This window comes from Megalobrama amblycephala, linkage group LG7, assembly GCF_018812025.1.
Source record: "Megalobrama amblycephala isolate DHTTF-2021 linkage group LG7, ASM1881202v1, whole genome shotgun sequence".
NCBI classification, from domain to species: Eukaryota; Metazoa; Chordata; class Actinopteri; order Cypriniformes; family Xenocyprididae; genus Megalobrama; species Megalobrama amblycephala.
In genome coordinates, this window is record NC_063050.1 from 12,879,295 (window position 1) to 12,900,187 (window position 20,893).

General features: G+C 35.6%; 2 protein-coding genes across 4 annotated transcripts; both read right to left on the reverse strand.

The window, feature by feature from the left end:
- Positions 1-1,988: 1,988 nt before the first annotated feature.
- On the reverse strand, positions 1,989-12,230 carry LOC125273119 (CMRF35-like molecule 1). The gene is made up of 7 exons (XM_048198386.1): positions 12,158-12,230; positions 10,567-10,717; positions 9,760-9,766; positions 4,409-4,826; positions 2,392-2,505; positions 2,240-2,292; positions 1,989-2,090 (listed from the first exon to the last, which is right to left on the reverse strand). Exons 1-7 carry the CDS (start codon positions 12,228-12,230, stop codon positions 1,989-1,991), a joined length of 918 nt encoding a protein of 305 aa, XP_048054343.1.
- A 295-nt stretch (positions 12,231-12,525) lies between these two features.
- Positions 12,526-20,840, reverse strand: LOC125271706 (CMRF35-like molecule 1). 3 transcript variants are annotated; one of them, XM_048195873.1, is made up of 7 exons: positions 20,592-20,840; positions 19,387-19,686; positions 19,177-19,272; positions 19,053-19,076; positions 15,815-15,919; positions 15,699-15,736; positions 12,526-12,939 (listed from the first exon to the last, which is right to left on the reverse strand). In XM_048195873.1, exons 1-7 carry the CDS (start codon positions 20,629-20,631, stop codon positions 12,628-12,630), a joined length of 915 nt encoding a protein of 304 aa, XP_048051830.1. In that variant the 5' UTR covers positions 20,632-20,840; the 3' UTR covers positions 12,526-12,627. The 3 variants fall into 3 exon arrangements, with proteins under 3 accessions (XP_048051830.1, XP_048051828.1, XP_048051829.1); XM_048195871.1 differs by having other exon boundaries at positions 19,053-19,100; XM_048195872.1 differs by having other exon boundaries at positions 19,053-19,100; positions 19,387-19,683; positions 20,592-20,802.
- Positions 20,841-20,893: the final 53 nt, after the last annotated feature.

Sequence of the window (20,893 nt, forward strand, 5' to 3'; positions counted from 1 at the left end):
TTCCCCTTTTGTGCAAGACCAGGGTCAGCTTTGTTCTGCCTGTCATTGTTGATAATGTAAGGTTTGAGGTGTGCAATCTGATTCTGTGAAATAACCCCTTTCAGAGAGAGTCACATGCTTCCTGTACATTTCTCACTAGTCATTTCAGTTTCTAGAAAGTAGTGGGAATATTAAAAGCATTTAGGGTGACAGCATTTACAGTTAGGGCAACAGCAAAATTACATTTACACTAAACAACTACAATTAGAATGTGATTCAAATTAACAACATTTAAAGAGAATTTTGTTATAAGAACATTCTCTAAATATTCAGTGTTGGTTCTGGGAACATAAAAAACGTCCAGTTCTTTCAGTGCTTGTTCACAGCAGATGTTTGAATGATTGAAAGAACGATGAACATCATACGTTTAAAAAAACATTCCTCTGATGTCAAGAAAACTGGATGTTTTTTTTATGTTCTATTCTGAATATTTAGAGAATGTTCTTATAACAAAATTCTGTTAGCTGGGACTATGATTTTTTTTGTGCCTCTAGCGGTTAGAAAATAAAACTACATGCATCTTGTGGAAGAAGTTTGTTTTGGTTGTGCTTCAGTACTTCCTCTTAGTTTTAAATATTCTGCTATAATACGGAAACCTAAAAATACCCTTTAATTCCCTTAAACCCATTCACACTCAAACTTTCCAAGACTACTGACAGTCAGCTCGACTCAAAGCTGTGTGCTCAGTACAACATGGCATGAGCACTGATGTGGTGTTTTGTCATGCTACATCAATATTTTGTTGGAAAAAGTAGATGTTGCTTGTGGAAAAACACTGAGATTATTTATTCCAAACCCTGATAGTTTTTGTACCAGAAACTATGATTGAAGATAGTGAGCTTTAGTTAGCTTAGCTTCATAAACTACTATAAAAAGAATATGAATTACCCACTTTTTTTTTTTTTTTTACATTCAAGTTTATTCATATAACAGACAGTTTTGTCCAAAGCCAGATACAAATGATGAACAATTCAACAGAAGCAATATATCAATGGGCTTCAGTAACATGAGACCCTTTTTTCTTGCAAATATTCTCTTTTTAACTTGACACAGCTTCTTAAACCAGCAGCATGTTGCAAGACACATGATTTGCAGTGAACTAGAGGCAATTGACTGACTATGATTATGATTATGCCAGTAAAATGAATAATATCTTGACATCTAAAGCCACAGATTGAATTATTGAATTAGTGAATTAAATGTACTTGTCTTGAACTTCTCACCTGGGATTGGCCTATACTGCGTCCCAATTCACACCCTAAAATTATGTACTGTTTTTGTGAAAAAAAAGTACATCCTTTTGAGTGTGTAACAGAAGAGTATACAAGCTTTGGGCATACTATTTTGTCGTAATTGCATTTTTAATGGACGATCTGTCACTTAGTTATGTGCAAACTATCAGCATTGAAACTGTCCTGTCAATCATCTTGTCACAGTTAAAATCCTCCACATTCAATTAAATTTAATTTTCTACCATTTCAGAGAGAAATGTAGTTGCACGTTAAACTGCCAGTCATTTCATATGGAGAACTGTCCTCAAGTTTGCATAATGATGCATTTAAAAGTTAATGACTAAACGCATCGTTATAAAAGTTCACAATGCTGTTGCAGATGAAATATAATGTGGATAACATTTAATAAATATATTTTTATATTAATCACTTAAACCCCTTTATCCTAACCATTCTACTTAACCATTTGTCTCACACATATCCATCATGTTTGTGGTTAAAAGTGTGCACAGATCTGCACTTTGGATTCTAACCGGAAAAAAGTAGAGCATCCGGATATCTTTGGAATACTCATTTCAACATACTACGGTTTGGGACACACTAAGTCTATTTTCAAATACTATTTAGGATGGATAGTATGTGAATTGGGATGCAACACTAGAGTCTGGTACTTTGAACCATATTAATTGATGCTGCAATCAGAGATTTCCATATGCTTCATTCAGTTGGCCCAAGTTTAAATTCTGATACTGAATCTGATTGGATTTTTGTCACTTCAGTCTTGTCTTTAGATTTCATTTCTGTGCTGTTCTGTGCACCCTGAAGAAAATGGAAGCACACCATTAATATGGCTGACAGGCCTTTGTAAAAATATGTGAAGATTGGACATTCAACGAGCTCAGATGTAAAGGCATTTAGTTCCTGTTTGTGCTCAGTAACTGACACATAGATTTGCTGGCATCACTCACCTCTTCATCTCTACATTTATTGTTTCTGTTGACAGGTGTTGCTGATGCACAACCTAAGAAAAAAGTGAAAAGTATTGGCTTATTTTTATTCATACCAGGTGTTGAGTTATTTTGATAATTGACAGTGTGTCTGTGTGTATATGTGCACATACTTTCTGATGTCTTGACTCTCTTTCTGTACTGATAAACGGTGACCACTCCAACTACAAAAAGGATCACTGCAGTGACCAGACCAGCACCAGCATATTGTGAAGGGTGTACAGACACTGAGGAAGTGAGAGAGAAAATTGGTGTATATGCAGATCTACTAAAGTCTGCATTAACAGGTATTACTATACTTGTTACTATTAATTTGCTTTGAAACTTCTCTCAAGCATCAAATTATGTAGTCTGTGCCAGCTGACAGGTTAAACCATCACCATGGTGTTTACCACATCTGGTTATGATGGAATAAAGTGTGCCAGATACCATTCAGGTACATTTTCAGCCTTGGCAAAAGCTGCTAAACATACATGAATTGAGTTAAAGGGTTAGTTCACCCAAACATTAAAGTTCTGTCATTTATTACTCACTAATTTGTTCATCTTTGGAACACAAATTAAGATATTTTTTATAAAATCTGATAGCTCAGTGACAGCAAGATAATTAAAGGTGCCCTTGATTCAAAAACTGAATTTACCTTGGCATAGTTGAATAACAAGAGTTCAGTACATGGAAATGACATACAGTGAGTCTCAAACTCCATTGTTTCCTCCTTCTTATATAAATCTCATTTGTTTAAACGACCTCCGAGGAACAGGCGAATCTCAACATAACACCGACTGTTACGTAACAGTCGGGATCATTAATATGTACGCCCCCAATATTTGCATATGCCAGCCCATGTTCAAGGCATTAGACAAGGGCAGAACGTCTGGATGTGCACAGCTGAATCATCAGACTAGGTAATCAAGCAAGGACAACAGCGAAAAATGGCAGATGGAGCAAAAATAACTGACATGATCCATGATAACATGATATTTTTAGTGATATTTGTAAATTGTCTTTTAAATGTTTCGTTAGCATGTTGCTAATGTACTGTTAAATGTGGTTAAAGTTACCATCGTTTCTTACTGTATTCACGGAGACAAGAGCCGTCGCTATTTTAATTTTTAAACACTTGCAGTCTGTATAATTCATAAACACAACTTCATTCTTTATAAATCTCTCCAACAGTGTGTAATGTTAGCTTTAGCCACGGAGCACCATCAAACTCATTCAGAATCAAATGTAAACATCCAAATAAATACCATACTTACGCGATTAGACATGCTGCATGACGAACACTTTGTAAAGATCCATTTTGAGGGTTATATTAGCTGTGTGAACTTTGTTTATGATGTTCAAGGCAAGAGCGAGCTCTTGGGGTGTGGAGCACGAGATTTAAAGGGGCCGTAGCCTGAATCGGCACATTTATAATGATAGGAATAAAAAAACTATGGGGTATTTTGAGCTGAAACTTCACAGACACATTCAGGGGACACCTTAGACTTATATTACATCTTTTGAATACATGTTCTTCGGCACCTTTAACACTTTCAATGCCCAGAAAGCTACTAAAGACATATTTAAAACAGTTTATGGTTCAAGCTTAATATTATAAAGCGACGAGAATACTTTTTGCACACCAAAAAGCAAAAAGCATGTATCAAACTGCCAAAGTCACGCCCCCAGTGGTGAACCATTGACATTTCGAACACTTATGATGTAACAAAGCCTCGTTTACTGAAGTCACGTGACTTTGGCAGTTTGATACACGCTCCGAACCACTGATTCGAAACAAAAGATTTATAAAGCTTCGAAGCTTCATGAAGCAGTGTTTTGAAATCGTCCATCACTAGATATTGTTGAATAAAGTCAATATTTTGTTTATTTTTTTGGACTACAAAAAGTAGTCGCTTCTTAACATTAAGATTGAACGACTGTAGTCACATGAACTGTTTCAAATATGTCTTTGGTAGCTTTCTGGGCATTGAAAGTGTTAATTATCTTGCTGTCAATACAGGCCTCACTGAGCCATCGGATTTTATCAAACATATCTTAATTTGTGTTCTGAAGATGAACGAAGGTCTTACGGGTTTGGAAGGAAATGAGGGTGAGTAATAAATGACAGAATTTTAATTTTTGGGTGAACTAACCCTTTAAGGTTGATAAAGTCATCACCTGTTATTGAGGGCGAGAGTTTGAGGGCATCAGTGCTTGCTGTGGTAGACGGAGCTTCTGAATGTGCTGCTGGTGTAGTTGTGTGTAAATCCAAGGGTGTTTGTGTTTCTTCTTTCTGCGTTTGTGCGGATGTGGTGATGCTTTCATTTGGATCTATGTGTGGGAAAATAAAAATAAATATCATACAGAAAAGATTGAAATACATTGTAGAAATGCTGTCATTCTTACCTTCTGATACTGTGAGATTGACTTTCAGATATGTGTCTATTCCAACTCTCTGCACTCCACACCAGTAAATCCCAGTGTCTGACTCCTGTAGGTCAGTGATGTTCACAGTGAAGGAGCCATTTCCAAAATCCTCCAGTGTGTATCTCCCTTCAGGTGACTGATCAGATGAGGCCAGGACATGAGTTTCATATTTGCATGGATCTTTGCAGAAATACTTGATGTTTTTTTCTGCCCATTTATGGGAACATGCAGTTATCACACCTTTTCCACTGTATCCATGTATATTAATCACTGTGGCGAATGTGATTCTAAATTCTGTTGGATGAAAAAATGAATGTCTCAAAGTGAAATAATGCATAAATGCAGTATTTCACTTGAATTCACTTCAGTTTAGCATCACTTTTGAGTAGGGTTGGAACGACACGTTGACATAATTGATTATATTAATTAATCAATTAATCAGATTATAATGGTGCGCCACTGTAAAAAAAAAAAAAAAAAAAAAAAAAACTCGCTATATCAAATATAGCAACTTAATAGAAGGAGGTCTTAAAGAGATAATTCAGCTCTCATGTTGTTTCAACCCTGTACGCATTTCTTTCTTCTGCGGAAAACAAAAGACATTTTAGAAAATGCCTCAAATGAAAGTCAGAGGGGTCCAGTCTTGTTTAGGACACCATTGCATTCATTGTATGGACAAAAAAAGTTGAACCATTCTTCAAAAATATCTGTTCAGCAGAAGAAAATTACAGGAAGTCATGTTTGTGAAACATGAGCGCCAGTAAATGAATTACTTTGCGTGAATTAACTCAATAAAGGAGTGGATTTTTCCAACTGTTCATTTACAGTCATAAATATGGAGAGAACTGACCTGGCAGAAAGATCCAGAGCCAAAAAAACACAGAATAGCTTCATTTTGAGCTGTAATCCTGTTGTGTACGAGCTTTCCGCTTTGACTGAGTAGCCTTTGTCTCCAACTGAAAAGATTTCATTTGAAGATAATGATGCATGTTTGTGTCTTCACAGCTCTGAAATACCACACATGCATGTAGAGTTTAATGACCACTTCCTTTGTAATGCTCGAGTTGTTTTGCACTGGTCTAAGTTAGAGTTGCATGATTTATCATTAAAAGATCACAATCTTGATTCAAACACCCATGCAACAATTCTCTTGTGTCTTATAAACCTGACAAAATCACACTGGAACATTCAGATCTGCGTTGGCGCTTCCACTGACCCAAAGAGAGCAATTGTCATGTTTTAAACAGCTTCACAAACAGTCTTTTTAACTACAGAGTATCATTATTTCTGTGTTACCAATATTCAAAATAACTTTGCTTTAAATAACTATTGCATCGATTGCATCAATTAAATTGTTAACACCACTAGGTGGCGACAAGTGACTTAAAAAAATGTAATTGAATCATTCATTCAAACCAATTTTTTAAAAATAATTTGTTTGAATTAATACTGTTAATGAACATCCCGGCACGTCCATGCTGCTGAGAGCACAGTTTAGATTAATATGCTATGCGCGCCTTCCTCTCAACAACAAATATACCTAACAAATATGAAAAAAAGTGAGAAAGTGTCTGATCTGATCATAGTTATGTGGATATGTTTGCACCAGCTCTGTAATTCACCACTTACCAGTTAAGTCACATCACGTTTATTTGTAGCCTTCCACTTTATACTATGTAGCCTATTGCTTTACAGCCTCAAATATCATATCTATTGGCCCTCTATGATTGAGACATGTATTCAAGAAATGTATTAAAACAGAAAGACATATTGTTTCTGCCTCAAAGGCTGCGGAAACATGGTAGTGGGTTTGTTTGTTACGCAGTTCAATCCGCATCCGATGTTATTGGTTTTCTTCTCATGTATTAAATCCAGGCAACTGGTTGATAAAATATTGATCAAAATCCCCCCAACAATACCTTAAAAGCATCAACAAAGGCTATAGTACAATACATTGTAATTTCATGTTGGAGTGGGATTTGAGGGAAAGACATTAAGAAATACAGGGTGTGATTAGCTTCAGTAGCTTTATTAACTCTCAAAACCATAACATAATGCTTATTTACTAATTCATGCAATTAGAAAGATTTAATCATATTTAAGTCTAATCACATTTAAAGGCTATGATTATGAAGTCACAGTGATTTATTGTGGCATATTGATTTTTCAGTGGCATATTGGTAATGTTTACATATTGATAGAAGTTGCCTAAGATACAAAAAAAAAAAAAATGTTTTAGAATAGCCATACAAAAATGAAATTATACAAACTCTAAACAAAACACTAGCAAAATTAATATAAAAGGAGATAAGGAAAAGATGACTTGGCACCCCTTGTGGTCATATGAAGAAGTAACAAATACTTGTCACCTACATGCATGTATACATAAAAAAATAAAAAATAAAAATAATAATAATAATAATAATAATTTTTGATCTTCCTGAATGCCTTGGCATGTGATTTTAACCTTATACATATCAGGTTTTCACTGGTTGAGTGAACTCAAATTTCCCTTGATCTTTTGAGAGGTCAATATACTGTAAAAAACATCCTGTAAGTTTCAGAAATCAAAACTTCCTTGTTAGTCCAAAAACTAATTATTGAAACCAAGCTGCCAAACAACTTGTTTCGGATTTTGTCACATTGGCTACGTTCACACGGTCAGTTTTTAGGATTGACAACCGAATTTACTTACAGGTGTGAGTCTTGAAATGTCCCGTTCACACAGCAACTTACAGTAGTATCTCAAATACTGTCTGTATGAACGTGCAATGAGATTCAAGCACTTTTTCTCTTACCAGTAACAGTGACTGTATCTAAAACCTTCAGATGATGCACAGCTCATATCTCCCTCATAAGTTACAGAAAGTGAAACCACACACGAAACCACTTAGCAGTAGGGGTGTAAAAAAAAAAAAAAATAGATACACGCAAAAACATGTTTGGCGATACTGTATTGATTCTCAAAAACACTGTATCGATATTTATATATTTATTTATTTACATCCAAGATTTGTGGCCTTGTGTTCAGTTTAATCCACAGACTGTATAAAACCCAACCGCTAGATGGCAGTGTTATCTCAGAGCGTAAACTGACGCGGAGCCAGAGAAGCGCAAGGTGAAGGTGCGTGCATCTTCGTTCTAAAATTTGGTTGTCATTCCCGTAAATAACTGAACTGTGTGTGAATGTAACTGTATTAAGGACTCAAATACAGGACTGACACCTGTAGTTGCCTGCTGCCATGTGAACGTGGCCATTATTATGCCATAGTGTGATGAAAGAAGGGTTGCCAGGTTTTCACAACAAAACCCACCCAATTGCTACTCAAAACTAGCCCAATCGCATTTCAAGGGGGTCCCACGTTCCAGGGAGTAAAATCTGCTTTTTGGCAGGTTCCCCCTGGTAAAATTCGCATTCAGGGGCTAAATATCATACTATTTGGGGTCGCTTCAACCTGCGGACATGAAAAACAACCCGTGGCAAGAGTGTTAAAGTAGCCCAATTCCTCTGGAAAACACTGGATGAAAGACCGCCTCAATGTCTACTTCTTCATCATTGCCTCTTTAACCCCGCTCACAAATTCACGCATGACATGTAGTAGAAAATACGAGAGAGATGCAAACATAGGATTACTCCAGCAACAAAACCACAGTAATGCCTCTGAGGATTACAAGATGTTTTGAAGTTGTGGAAAAAGTTTTTGCATTGTCTTCCATTAAAAAAGCGTGGATTAACTTTATTTTTAGCGAAAAATTTGTGGTAGCCTATTTACACATGTAGCGGGGATGTTGAAAATTATTTTAATATCCAGAATAGTTACCCAAACCAAGTCTTCCAAGTGGAATGTTCAAAAGAAAGGATCAAAAACAGGATAGAAAATAGCTTATTACTTGTACATTAGGAAGTTTTACGATGTAAGCATCTCAATAACATTATAAGTGAACCTCAGAGAATATATATATATATATATATATAAATGCAGTTCATGACCCTTTAATACTAGGATCAGAGATTTTCATAGAGTTGCTGTGACCTGCCCATGTTGAAGTGTACATTCTCACAGACTGAATATCTTTGGCTCTTTGGGACTTCAGTTTTGAGAGATTTCATCTGAGTGCTCTTGTCTGTGTTAGGATGCTCATTCTCGTACACACAGTCTTCCTGCATCAAGAAAGCAAAAGCGCACTAATAATATATCTGCTGAATCATTGCACAATAATACGTTTATTTTTAAGGTCACTGAGCGACTTCTTTGGCATCACTCACCTGTTCATCTCTGCTTTCATTATGCTTGTTGACAGGCATCACACTGCCTGTGGAAATATCCAAGCAAAGAATCAGTAAGGGTTTTATTCAATTGTATTTTAAAAATGCATTGTTCAAATTTTTCTATTGTTTTAAATTATGCTGATAGTAGTGTTTATTTATGTGCTTGTACTTGCTGATGTCTTGACTTTTTTCCTGTAAAGATGAACAGCGACCAATCCAACAACAAATATGATCACTGTTATGACAGAGCCACCGACAGCATATAGTATGTACACTGTAATTTTCAAGGATGCTGAGGAAGAGATAGAAAGATTGTTTTTGTATTATTAAAAAAAGTCATTCAGTTGTGTTTTGAGTAATGTAGACCTGTGTATAGGGTGTCTTATTTTGGGCTAACTTTTCCTTAATGTCTAGGAAAATAAACTGAATTAAATAAGAATCTAATGAGGAAGTTGCCTGTTACCTGCATCAGGGCTTGCTGTGGTAGACAGAGTTTCTGAACGTGCCGCTGGGGTAATTGTGTGTAAATGTCTGGAAGTTTTTATGACTTTGTGTGGTTTTGTGATGCTTTCACTTCGATCTGGGAGAAGAAAACATTAACGTCGGTAAAAAGAGAGATACTGCAAAGAGACATCAGAATGACAGAGCCTTTCAATCATCCCATAATCTGTTCAAATACAGATACAGTATATACTGATGAGCTCAGTGTTGCCTGTTGTTGACGATGAGGTTATGAATGAATTTTTTGTTGTGGAAAATGAAGATCTTACCGCTGGTCTAATCCTAATTTAGGAGTCACTCTCATACTCTTCCTGGTCAAAAATGGCCAAAACACCTCAAATGTAACTTTTTATTTTTATTTTTTTTTTCATTAAAGGAGTCATGAATTGAGAAATCAGTTTTGCCTTGATCTTTTGATATATGAAGTCATTGTACTATAAAGATATCCTGTAAGATTCAGAACTCAAAACTTCCTCATTAGTCCAAAACTAGCTTTTATTGACACCAAGACCAGAAAACAACTCGTTTTGGATTTTATCACATTATTATGTCTTAGTGCGAGAAAAGGTCGCCTCTGCAGAAGAATATTAATGCCTACATCTACATCATTGCTTTTTTAGCTCCGCCCACCGATATGTGCATGTCATATAGTATTAAATACAAGACAGACCCAAACACAAGATTACTCCAACAACAAAACCATAGAGATGCATGTTATTCATGTTATTTAAAACATAATACTGCAAATGAAAATGTATATGTTTTTCACTTTATCGAAAATGATGAACGACAGTGTGACAAACAATGGTAGATGCATTCATAATTGGATGAAAAATGAAAAGTTGTTAAGAATGTTTCTATTTGTTTTGTTGCATGTTTGTGTATAATAGTTATTAACATGTCGATGAGGGTTTTTCTACTTCATTAAAACAATACCAAATAGATACCTTTATATACTTTCAGGTTGACTTTCTGATATGTGTCTATTCCAACTCTATCCACTCCACACCAGTAAATCCCAGAGTCTGATCCCTGTAGATCAGTGATGGTCACGGTGAAGATTCCTGTCCTAGAATCCTTTATTGTGTATCTTGCTTTTGGTGACCGGTCAGATTTAACTAAAATATCTCTGTATCCACATGGATCTCTGCAGAAATACTTAATGTTGGTTGAAGCCCAATTATAAGAACAAGAAATGATGATGTGTTTTCCACTGTATCCATATATCTTAATTTCATCTGATGCCCCAAATTCTGCTGAATAAAATACAAAAAGAGTCATTAATTGTCTAAAAAAAATCAAACATACTGTGAGATTTACATGTAAAACCTTTGCTTAAATGTCTAATTTAAACTACCCTATAGACATTTTACATTCCCAGAACATTCCAAAGGCGATCACAGTGTGGAGTTCTTTGGGTTCTAAGGGTTGGGGGATGTATTTTAGTGGACCTTCAGGATGTTCTGGGAATATTTAGGGGACTATTACTATAGGACGTTCTCTGTAGGTCTCTACACTACATTTCCATAATGCTTGCAGGACCTTTAGTCCTTCTATCATGTTTACTTAATGTTTTCAGAACCTTTGGCAACATTACAGGAACCTTTAGGGGACCATAATGATACTGCAGTATTTCTTTAACACTGGTTCTTTGTCTTGCAGATCCTTAATCAGGCATAAGCACTGTGTGTTCAAGCTTAAGACATTCAAAGATAAAATACAAAGCTGACAGACTCGCAATGCAATGAACATCATTTACAGTAATACAGGGAAGTTCTTGTAAGCTGAAGTCATGTTCTACTGTGTCATTTTGAAAGCTCTGCGTAAGGAACAATGGCTTCTGGTGCAGCACCGGAGGTAAATAGGCGGCCTGAGGAAAAATGCAGAAGTGACTGTGCATAGAGTCCATTGGGACGTATATGTCGGCCAAGACCTTTGTGATTGGTTTAAAGCAACGCCAGGTATCTAATGGTCCACAAATATAGGGAAATGACAGAGAGCAAGGATTTACTATTTGATTGTAATTTATTTTTTTATTACTATTTTATGAGAACTTTGCATTTCATCTAGGTGAAATGGCTGCTTCTTAACCAATTTCCAAATGGGTCAGGAATGCAGCGCTTTCCTGAATAAAGCATCCCCATCTAACTAGCGGAACCATATAGGAGCGTATTGTTAACGTCCCAAATGTCCTCTTTGTTACGTTCTTATGTGACCACAGAATAACCAAAATAGAACGTCCCCCTAAAGTCAAATGCGGAACCTTGAACTTTAGAACTTTCATTACCAAAAGAGGACGTTTTAAGAACATTGCTAATGTTCTGTAAAGGTTTAGAATTTTCGTCACCTTTTGAGAACTTTTAGGGAACGTTGCACAAGGTCATGAGAACGTCCCCTCCTATATGGGTATGAACTAAAGTTTTTGTATTTTCAAGATTGTGAAACACAAGGAAATGTTATGTTGTAAAATTAAGAAATATTTCAGATTCTACACTATTTCTAGGTGACTAATCGAATGTTGGTAAATAAGTGTGATTTGTGTGCATGTTGGACTAGAATTGACTTTTCTTGCTCCGAAACACAAAGGTGATTTGCAATGAGTTTAAACTAAGAACTGTGCATTTAAAAGTACTTTTTGTGCAAATTATATTTGACCGTACTGTAGAACGAGGTCAAAGTATAAAATAACAACTGACCTGACAGAAAGATCCAGACCCACAGCACATTAAAGGTCTTCATTTTCATCAGTACTCTTGAGTCTCCAGGCATCTGTATTTGTCATGACTCAAATACCGTCTGCTAAAAATGCAACCTACTTTCAGTGCAGAGTTGCTAAATGTATACCACTATTCACGCCCATCTTTAAATAGAGAAATGACTTCTTGTTTTCACACTTCAAGTGTACACGTTAACCATTTTGCACACATGTAAGGTACAGTAAGTCTTGGTGCTTGCTTTTGTAATTTGAATGAGTTTTTGGATATTGGGAATGCCTGAAGAGTATGCATAAGTACATGATAAGCCTTACTTTTGGAATAAGACTCAGACACATTCTACAGTCCAACAACCCAAAGGTATATTTTATTACACAACATTCAGATTCAGACATTCAGACCTCAACTACTTATAGCAAACTCACATTTCACAGCCTAATGATATGAACACGTTAAAGAGTAGCTTTTGAAAAATGCACAGTGTCGTAGGTTACTTTGTCTTCTGACCCAATAATTGTACTTGGTGTACAACCTTTAGCATGTATACTAATGGCTGAATATGCAACTGAATCTACACTATCAGCATTGGAATTTGGAGTTTGTTTGCAGCTGGTCTCTGGTGAAATGGTGATGGTGGAGTATAGGGGAGGATCTTGGATTTGATTGGCTGCCAGACTTTTATTGACAGTAGAATAAATGGTGACATTTGTGTATGCATCGATCTGCCGTTGACTCTTTGTGATCTCCTCGTAATCACCATCAGGCTGTGGATTCAGTGATGTTTATTATAATGTGAATAAAGAAACAAACTGACTACTTTTTTATAATACAGAAATAAGAGTATTGGGGCATTTAATTGCACTATTTAAAACATTAACTTAAACTCTACTGCTACTACTTTCTAATGAATGATGCTTTTTAAATTATATATATATATATATATATATATATATATATATATACTGTTAAGTAAGTTCACTACTGTATATATCAGTAAATAAATATACTACACAAATGTCCACTAGAAGGCAATATCTGTATATTCCCCTATGATAATGAGATTATATAGGTTCTATTCAACTTGGAAAGTTGGAATTTCACATGTTCTGCTTGAGAAAAGTGCTGTAAAATTGAACATAACTTAAAGTTGTATTTCCAACTTGGAAACTTGTGTAAATTCAACTCTTTTTGCCAAGATGTATGAATCACGTGAACACAAACTCAGTGGGTTAATTTTGAACACTGTTGGTAAACATTCATTTTTATTCAAATAAAATGCAATAATGAGTCAACATTTCCCCATTGCATGATGACAAACTAGTTTTGCAAATGTTTGCAAGGATGGGTTTGCTTGCATAGCATTGTTAATTATTCATTATTTGGTACCTAAAAGACTTTGTTGACAGTCAACTAGAAAGCTGATGGTTGCACTGCCATTTTGTTTTCTTGTGCTGTATGCCGTCTTCTGAGCTTTGTGTATTCTAATGCCTTAACAATCGGAATTTGGAGATATCAAGTAATATCCAACATCCGTGTTTGGATGAAACATCCCAGCTAACAGAATTTTGTTATAAGAACTTTCTCTAAATATTCAGTGTTGGTTCTGGTAACCTAAAAAACGTCCAGTTTTCTTGACATTAGAGGAACGTTTTTTATAAGGTATAATGTTCCTCAAATGTTCTTTTAACTTAATTTTGATTTACAATGTAACATTCTAGGAACATTGATTTATAACATTCTAAAAACTTAAAAATATTAATTTTCTGTAATGTTAGTAGAATGTTATTTAAAGGTTAGTATGATGTTCCTAAAACATGATACTTTGATTGTTAACACTGGGAGAAAGAGAAGTAAGAACACTTAAGAACTTTATAAGAACTCAATAAGAACTTTCTTCAGCTACAGCCTTATATGAACTGAAGATAAAAGACATTTCACAAGTTCACATATCCATATAATAAAATAGAGTAAAGATATGCGTATTTGGCATGCTGTCCGAGGAGAGGGCTCCGAGCTCTGAATTTTGGACCGAACCCAGAGTACTCCCCCCGGATGTGATAATGAGAGATAGAACTAGAAGTGAGGAGGTAAGTCTGCTGAATTTATACCTCTTTACATTGGTTGAGTTGATTAACTGTATGTTCTCCACCTGTGCTAATTAGGTTAATTATCTAACTGTTTCGTCAATCATTTTTTGGGTCTTTATCGACCCGGATCTATATCTAACACGGAAGGATCTCTACCTGTCGCGATAATATAAAACTCCACTGATATTAGAGTAACAATTACAGAAGACTAAAATAAATCATATTTTGTTACCTTTTGGAGCTTGAAAGGGCTCGGTTTGAGCATGTTTTATGCCATCACCACTGTCCTCGTCAGAGCTCATTTCCCAGTAAATTCAGCAAATAATGGGCTAGTTTTATGTTTGAGGTCATGAATATGAGCCCATTCGTGAATCTCAAACGTATTCTCAAAACTATATCATTTTCAACATCTTCAAAATCAATATTTCGATCGCTAACAACTTCACCAGATCAATCCAGTAACAGTTACAGTGATATTTGATTGCGTTCAGTACTTGCTTTGCAGTAAATCGCTGAGCCATTTCATGTTTTTCTTATTTCGTTTTCTGTCTGAATGAGTCGTCACTTCAGCATTGTGTATCAGACATTGCCACCTTGTGGAATAAAGGTGAATTGCACATATTCCATCATCTAAGATTCAATTATTGTTGTGCAGAAAAAAATATACGTACACTCATACACACCTCGAGTCGTTAGCGACCCTATGCAATTTTTACAAAAAATGAATACAAAATACGCATTCTTTTATAATTTTATGATTTTTTTCTTGTTATATTCTTTATAATGAACTGACTGAGGAATACCAAGAAGGTTGAAAACCTAACTTTAAAAAATGAACGAGGAGGAGGGTAGTGAATGACGTCCCGGGTCACTAAAGACCCGAGGTATGCATTTAAGGGTTAATAAAACGTCATTAAATCTCTGAAGATCTGATTAAACAACTCCACAAACAGCATTACCAGCTTCACTTATTACTAACCAGACTGACTTTATTTCTGTCACACGTCTACAGAAGTTCTTCTTGAGAATTAACAGAGGTTTAGATGTTGATGTCTTATTGAAAATGTTTGGTTTGAGGTCACCAACATGGAGATCATAATTTGCATTAGTTGAGCTCTTGACCCTTGATTTTGTTGAGTTGCTTCTTTATCAGCGATTGCAGGTGTTTTCAGAAAACATTTCTGAACATTCAAGAACATATGATGAACATTATACCTTATAAAAAACATTCCTCTAACATCAAGAAAACTTTTTTACATTCCCAGAACCAACACTGAATATTTAGAGAACGTTCTTAAAACGAAATTTTGTTAGCTGGGATGGTATAATTTAATACTTGAGCATTTCTTAGTGCAGTATGCTTTTCAAATAATCCTATAAACCAAGAAATAAATTAATATAAATAAAAACACACTATTGTAAATACACATACTTACCTCTGTGGAACATGTGGTGCCTTGGATTTCAGCTTCATCTTAAGTTGGAAAGAGGGAAACACTTTAGTAGACAGAGTATAGACTGCATTTAAAAAATGCAATGTATTGGTACTTACCATTGGAACTGTGTGACTTTCTTATGTGAATATTCCATACACATAGAACCACTGCAGATATAATCACCATCACAGACAGAGTGATGGCTGTGAATATCAGAGGACCTAAAACATACAGAGACAGCCTGTGTACGCTGTGAGCCAGACATGTCCAATTCTGCTCCTGGAGGGCACTGTCCTGCAGAGTTTAGCTCCAACCCCAATTAAACACACCTGAACTAGCTAATTAAGGTCTTAGGCTATAAAAAAAAAAAAAAAAAAAAAAAACAGATAAAAAACAGAACTGGTGCCGCGTTCATTCCGTAAGTCGAATTTGGAAGGCATAGGACATACGGCGTAAGCTTTTTGAAGAATACGGAAAGTGGAAGCACGTGCAAGGCAATCATTTGCATTTATAAAACATATACATTTACATTTTATTTTCAAAAATGACCGATCGTTTCACTAGATAAGACCCTTATTCCTCATCTGGTATCATTGAAAAGCTCTTTGAAGCTGCACTGAAAGTGTAATTTTGACCTTCAACCGTCAGGAGGCCACTGAAGTCCACTATAAGGAGAAAAATCCTGGAATGTTTTCATCAAAAACCTTAATTTCTTTTCGACTGAAGAAAGAAAGACATGGACATCTTGGATGTCATGGGGGTGAGTAAATTATCAGGAAAATTTTATTTGAAAGTGAACTAATCCTTTAATAAGCCTTTATCTGAACGGGTTCTGCTGTGCTCTAAATCACTCACAAATCTTATGATAATTTGATAATCTCCATTCAGTTTTCACACAATATTAGTTGTTTTCATGCCTTTTGCACTGCATTGCACCATTTCATGCTTTTCATCTTCAGAAAGATCTTTCTTCTTCCCCATATTGCATGAGAACTGTGACTTGCTTAATAATGTGGAACAACCTCTAAGTAGGGTTTCCATAGACCTGGCAAATTGTTTTGTCTGAGATTGATACCAGTTATCTAAAAAGACATGGATAAATAAACAAGCAAACATTTTCTTAGAAAAACTAAAACCTGAATGTTTATTCTACTGAAATCTTACTGATACGTCACTTGCATAATAATTTGGAACACTGTGTATTGCTGTGGTCACAAATACATGGAAGCTGGAGCAGCTGAATAGGTATGTGTTCTCTCTTTATGTGAAATGGTAAATGCCAGTTTGATTCAGCATGATTGATGTACACTACTGACACATTAATTTATGAATTACTGTCACTGTAACATTTTTTTATAGTAATACATTGGTCAAATATCAATGCTAGAATCCTAAGTCTTTAAGCGAAGACCAAACGTTCACTTCTGTCATGCTCATTTTGAGATCCAGCTAGTTTTCAGTCAGTTCAGTCTATGGAGGCATGTTAAAGGTTGTTTTTTTGGGGAAGTGCTGTGGGGCTATAGGCCCGATAGAGGAAACACAGCTTGATTTTGGCCTCGGTGCTTGAGGTTCGAGGCAATTGGCCCCACCCGGCACTTTGTTAGCCCTGGCTCGCACTGGCCCGACAGTGGAAAAACTGCTTTGCACAGTTACTGTTAAACGGCAAACCTTTTTATTTTAGTTTGTGTTGGAGTCTGTGCATTTGTTGACGTTAGTGGGCTTCATCTCTAAGCTAATGTTGTTGCTGTAGCAATGGAAGAGAGTCTCTCGTAGTGAATTTTAACATCATATCCTTTTGATGTTCACATGAAAACTAGTCTTCAGGCTTTCATAGACAACCTAGTAAGTCAGGGAAGGTCTTGTTTTTTTTTTGTTTGTTTTTTTTTTTGTTACGAGCTGTTCACACATTGGCAATAAAAAAAATAATTCATGAAAATTCTTACATATAGCCCCTTTAAGTTTTTTTTGTCAGCTGTTTTCAAAGCGAATGGAAGCATTTTTTTTTTTTTCTGTTTTTACCATATTTGACCAAAACACGAAATGCTCTTGTTGACATCATATGGTCAACGTGTGAACGTAATGCGTGATTGGAACTCACTGAGGTCAGAAGTGGGACAACACACCTTGGATATTCCCACATCCATCCCGACTCGATTGCGGCATTACTACCAGTATTAGACACTTCTAGACAGGTGTGTTGAGGTTAAACTCTGCAGGACAGTGGCCCTCCGGGAGCAGGTACGAACACCCCAGCTGTAAGTCACGTGAGCGTATAAGGATTTGTATGTTAAATGCAGGGTTTTTAAGTGCTGTGTGTATGATGGACAAAAGGGGTAGACATAATTATAAGCTTGCCTTGTCAGACACATTGTAAATGCAAAACGTTTCTTGTCTTGTCACATTCAGCTATGAGTTACATGAATCAAATGTATATTATACCATATTTTACAATCAAAACAGTGACATTTAAAAAAAAGTTGGATATTACTCTCGGTCGTTCAGCATTCCTCTCGTAAAACAGTTAAATATTAATGTTTTGCTGCTACTTTCCATGCACTCTTTCAGAGGTAAAACTAATGCGTTGTGCTGGAATTCATACTCGTCTTCTGTAAGACCTGCCTTCTTTGATTTGATTGGCCATCTCACTTATTTTGACATTGACGAGCGCTGAGACAGAGTAACCTAAAAACTTTAAAACTTTTTGTCATCCAAATAACAAAGAGAGCTGCGCGTAATGAAGTGCAGCAGAGTAGCATCAAGAATATAAAATACTGAAGGACAATTTGGCCATTTCTCATTTTTGGGGAGACTTTGGGGAGTCTCTCTAAATGTCTATGGTGGCTATATATCTAACATACATTTAATACAGTTGTTCTACATTTAAAATTTTTAATAAACAACTGCTATACAAAGAGTCAAAAAACATCAGCCTAACTTACCTAATGCAGAGGAAGCCACCTCTTTTCGTTAGAGGCCCCTCTCCTTTAGTTGTGGGTTTATTTAAAAAAAAACGATGAATAAATATCCATTTAGTTAGCCTGCTATTAAGAATATGCCTAAACTATAGCGGGAACAGAACGAGAAGTGTGTCATCTCGCGTTCCACCGTTTTTTTAGTATAGTATTTAAAAATGATTTAGCCCTACTTTACTCATTCTACTCACTAAAATATTATAAGACAAATAAAATGAGAAAATGTGAATTCTATAAATAATTTTTTATTTTATGCATAGTTCCCACAAAATCATAAATGTCTATGGTCTGGCAATGCCGAACAATGCCGTATATGCCGTCTCTCTGTGTGCGTGTGTGTGTGTGTGTGTGTGCAGAGAAATATTTGAAGAGAAAGACTCACCAGATTGTGTGTTTTCATAAACTGCTGGTTTAGATGAAACAACAGGACCTTTAAATTAATTTACAAGAGGAACAACATCATCTCTAATCTGTTCAGATACATAAATAAATACACATCGTGTTACCTGTTGTTGAAAATGCGTTGGTTATGTTGTCATCAGGTGACGGAGATGTGGAGGATGAACTTGCTGTTGTGGAAGATTGAGAATCCCAACTTTCCCCTGGTTCAGGAGATATGTGTCAGTTTGCTTTTTTGTGTAAGTGTGTAATAGTTATTAACATGCAGATGAGTATTTTACACTCTATTAAATCTACACCAAATGCATCATTATAACCTTTAGATACTTTCAGGTTGACTTTCTGATATGTGTCTATTCCAACTCTCTCCACTCCACACCGGTAAATCCCAGAGTCTGACTCCTGTAGATCAGTGATGGTCACATTGAAGGTTCCTGTCCCAAAATCCTCCAGTCTGTATCTCCCTTCAGGTGACCGGTCAGATTTAACTAATATATCTCCACATGGATCTCTGCAGAAATACTTTATGTTGGTTGAAGCCCATTTATGAGAACAAGAAATGATGATGTGTTTTCCACTGTATCCATATATCTCTGTAGCTGAAATCCCAATTCCTGCTTAATGGAATAAATCGCATAAAATGTGTCATACACAAGGGACATGTCATTCTCAGTTTTTTGCCTGATATTTTAATATTGAATTATTGTGATGTAGATCGGTGCATATAACATGATGGCATATGTGTGCTGTTGTAGGGACACAAAAAACAGATGTTATAAGATGTTAACTTATTTTTGACAATCTTTGATAAAACTATCAAATTCGATAGTTTTGGGTACAAGAAGTTTATTTTGTCTACACGTTGACTGTTAAATAAAAAAACATATGCAGTGGGATCAATCAAATATGACCAATATGACCACATTTGATGTGATGGACTGCCCCATGTTACGGTGTGACTTCCTTCTCTTTTATAAGGTTCCATTTGTTAACGTTAGTTAATAACAATACATTTGTTAAAGTATACGGCCAAAAAATTTGGCAGTGTCATACATTTTGTGTTTTGTAAAATGTGCTGCTTCAGTTGTCGTTGATTATTGTTTCTAGATTATTCATTTATTATTTTGAAAATTTATGAAATGCTTAGCATCCCCAGGAAAACGTGAAAAAAAAAAAAATAAAAAAAATTACAAATACTGAAGCAGCAAACTTTGCCAAACATAAAATTGATATCACTGTCAGTACTTTTGACCAAAGCTGTATTTATTAATATTTGTTAATGTTAGCTAATAAAATGACATCTGCTCATCATTAGTTCATGTTGGTTCAGGTCCATGGTTTTAAAAAATACTTTTTCTCATGATGTCTTTTGTGAAAGCAAATTGATTGTGTCTTTTGACTATACATGAAGAGTCATGAAGCATAACAAAACCAGTAACTGATTTTTAGTAGAAACCAATATGTCCTAAAGACAATGTTACTAAATGTGACAAAACAACAATATAGACACAGAGAAACTCACCTGACAGACAGATCCAGATCCCAAAAACACAGAAGGACATTTTTGATGTTTAACCCTGTTATATTTCAACAGCACCACATTATATCAGTGGTTCCTTGTTCAAGTGACTTCTTTTACTCTTAGCACCCTTGAGTGCTCTCACTGGTGTACAAAGTCGTTATCATTGTTGAGGAAGTTTAAACGCTTGTCTAAATTTACATTTTTTTTTTAAACTAGCAGAACACCTCATAAAAGTACATACTTGCAGATACTTCCTCATTTTTTAACAGTTGATGTGTGTGAACACAGTTCTGCGCTCAATG